This window comes from Penaeus japonicus, unplaced genomic scaffold (assembly GCF_977035675.1).
Source record: "Penaeus japonicus unplaced genomic scaffold, GWHDUDI00000001_assembly GWHDUDI00000252, whole genome shotgun sequence".
Taxonomy (NCBI): domain Eukaryota; kingdom Metazoa; phylum Arthropoda; class Malacostraca; order Decapoda; family Penaeidae; genus Penaeus; species Penaeus japonicus.
Window position 1 is genome coordinate 5001 of NW_028234654.1, and position 2500 is coordinate 7500.

The following is a 2500-nucleotide window of genomic DNA, read 5'->3' on the forward strand; positions in this document are numbered from 1 at the left end:
ATCCTGCAGTCTCAGTAGACCAATGGCATACATAGCCATTGCCACTGGGTCTCCTTGAGTTGTGCCTTCTGCAGATTCGATGGTGTCAAAATTGCCTGTGCGTCTGTCACATATAAATTGTTTTGCTGGTTGGTTATATAAATTTTCTATGTACATCGCCAGACTGGGGCATTTCATCTTCATGTTGTGGATTGCTGCTTGACGGTTTATGTTGTTGAATGCGTTTGCTGCATCCACCAGCAACACTGCATCGCAGTCAGGGTCATTATATATTTTTCTCATTGCATGTATTGCAGCCTCACACCCTGCTTTCTGTCCAGCACAAACTTGCAGGTTTCCTACTGCAGCCTTTATGTCATCTTTGGTGACTTCCATAATTGCCTTCCCTACTATCCGCCTTAGCACTTCACCGACACCAATAGGGCGGCAGCCTGGCTTCTTATCGAGGGCAATGAGGCGGCAAGCAGTGAAGGCTTCTATGTTTTGACAAGTGTTAGTTGCCATTTTTCTCGCCATGGCTGCTATCGTGTTGCACAGATCATTCGCAACACTGCCGTATCTCGCATGGCTTAGGATGTTCTTCCAGGCTTTGGCATCCATTCCTGATGGTCCAGCTGCACCGTGTGTGTGGAGGGCGTGTTTCCGAATGTCTTCACCCGTTATTCTGTCAAATATTGCTGGTGGCGGTGGGATGTAATTTCCTCCGTACATTGTATCAGGAGCGGCCTCTCTCGCTGAAGGGTGTTTATCCTTGAGTGCCTCTCGTGTGGTGTCATTTAGAGGCAGGGTGCCAGCTGCATCATCTAGTGCCAATGTTCTTGTCGCCATTGACACTTTCCCTTGTTTCATCATGCTTGAGAATTTCGTGGCTGTATCTTTCTCTTTCGCCTTTTTCCATAGTTTCCTTCTTTTCTTTTGTAATGCTTCTGCTTCGGTCAAAAGCGCTTTTACCTCTCCTCTTTTCCACTTCTCCATCCTTCTTTGCACAGCCTTGATGTCCTCGGCTGTTTTTGACCGGCCGTGAGATCGCTGACAGATGAGCTGGGGTAGAGCGGCGATAGCTTTTAGTGTAAGAGGTTGAAGATGCGATGCGTTGATATATTCGCGAAGCAAGAAATTGATTTCTTTTATGAATTCTCGCGTTGCATTGCATTTGGGGATTTCAAAAAGGTTTGGGCTGAATGTGATAATTTTCTCATATATTTCGTTGGTCAAAGCAATTGCCTCTTCCAGATTATGAGTTTGCCAGTATCGTCCGGCGGGGGGTTGGGGGTCTGGCCCGGTTGACGCTACGCTTGTATTTCTTTCCTCGTCTGCATCCTGCGAATTTCTGCCGCCATTTCTTTCTAATTGTGTGTCGTCTGTGTTCTCATTTTGGGTTTGATTTTGATTTTGACACAGTGGGCCTCTTCGGCAATTTGTGCATAACCTTTGATTTATTGCACACACGCATCTTATACAGTTGCGTGTTGTGCATGCACAGCAAAAGCTTACATTTGCCATTTTGTGAATTTCCGGATATAACTTTTTCTTTAAATTTTAAAGTTCACTTTCACTTCACGAACTTCGCGCTATCTCTCTCTTTGCAGTGGCCTGGGCGGTGGTCAGTGGTGCTGGGGCAGTGGGCATCGAGCGGGCAGTTGGCCGTGGGCGAACGTAATCAGTGGGGGTGGGGGATGATAGTTAGAGGGTTGGGAGGCCGGACTGTGTTAATTCACAAGAGGTTGAGTTCTCCTCTCGGGTCCACCGAACCATAACAATCATCAAGTGAGAGAGTTGGGAAGTAAGAAATAAGAACAAACAAAGTAGTAGAAACAGAGGGTATGACAATTGTCACGGCGAGGTGTGAATTCCAGTTAGTGGGGTCCGAGTCGAGTTAGCGGAGTTTGCTTGAGTCCGAGAGGGCGTGGCTTCAGGAAGTAGGGGGGAGTGTCAACGGTCAGTTTTTGAATATCCAGTAATAGATATAAATTCTACAATATCAGCTTAATTTCAGTATGCAGCGGTATGTTTGATGCCCTGCAATAATCTTGGTATATTCATATACCTTTTGGTATCAAACCAAACTCAAACTCTCTCTCTCTCTCTCTCTCTCTCTCTCTCTCCCTCTCTCCCTCTCTCTCTCTCTCTCTCTCTCCCTCTCTCTCTCTCTCTCTCTCTCTCTCTCTTCCTCTCTTGACCCGAAGATGTCTCTCTCTCTCCCTGTCTGCATCTCCTTCTTCATCTTCTTCTTCTCCTCCTCACCGCAACGCCGTCTCCATCCACTCATTCCCTTCACTAGTCGAGCCTGGCCTTCAGGAGGCAGGAGGGCTCTGACCTGAACTTCTCGCCATTGCAGAGTTGCACGTGGCTGCGGGACAGGACGCGGCGCTGCTTCGGCCTCTGCCGGACGTGAAATTCCTTTCCTTATTTGTGTCCGGCGTCAAGGAAGCGCTGGTGGAGAGGGCGAGTCGGGTCGTCCGGGCACTGCAGTCCCCAGGAGGGTATGGGCGTCTGGCTG

At 48.2% G+C, this 2500-nt stretch overlaps 1 protein-coding gene across 1 annotated transcript in view; it reads right to left on the reverse strand.

The window, feature by feature from the left end:
- The window catches only part of LOC122256861 (uncharacterized), a 3622-nt gene extending 1671 nt beyond the window's left edge, over window positions 1–1951 (reverse strand). The window contains exon 1 of the mRNA XM_086535380.1: window positions 1–1951. This exon is cut by the window's left edge and continues 1671 nt beyond it. Within this exon, the coding sequence (XP_086391506.1) occupies window positions 1–1503 (1503 nt within the window). The 5' untranslated portion in view covers window positions 1504–1951.
- Between the last annotated feature and the right edge of the window lie 549 nt (window positions 1952–2500).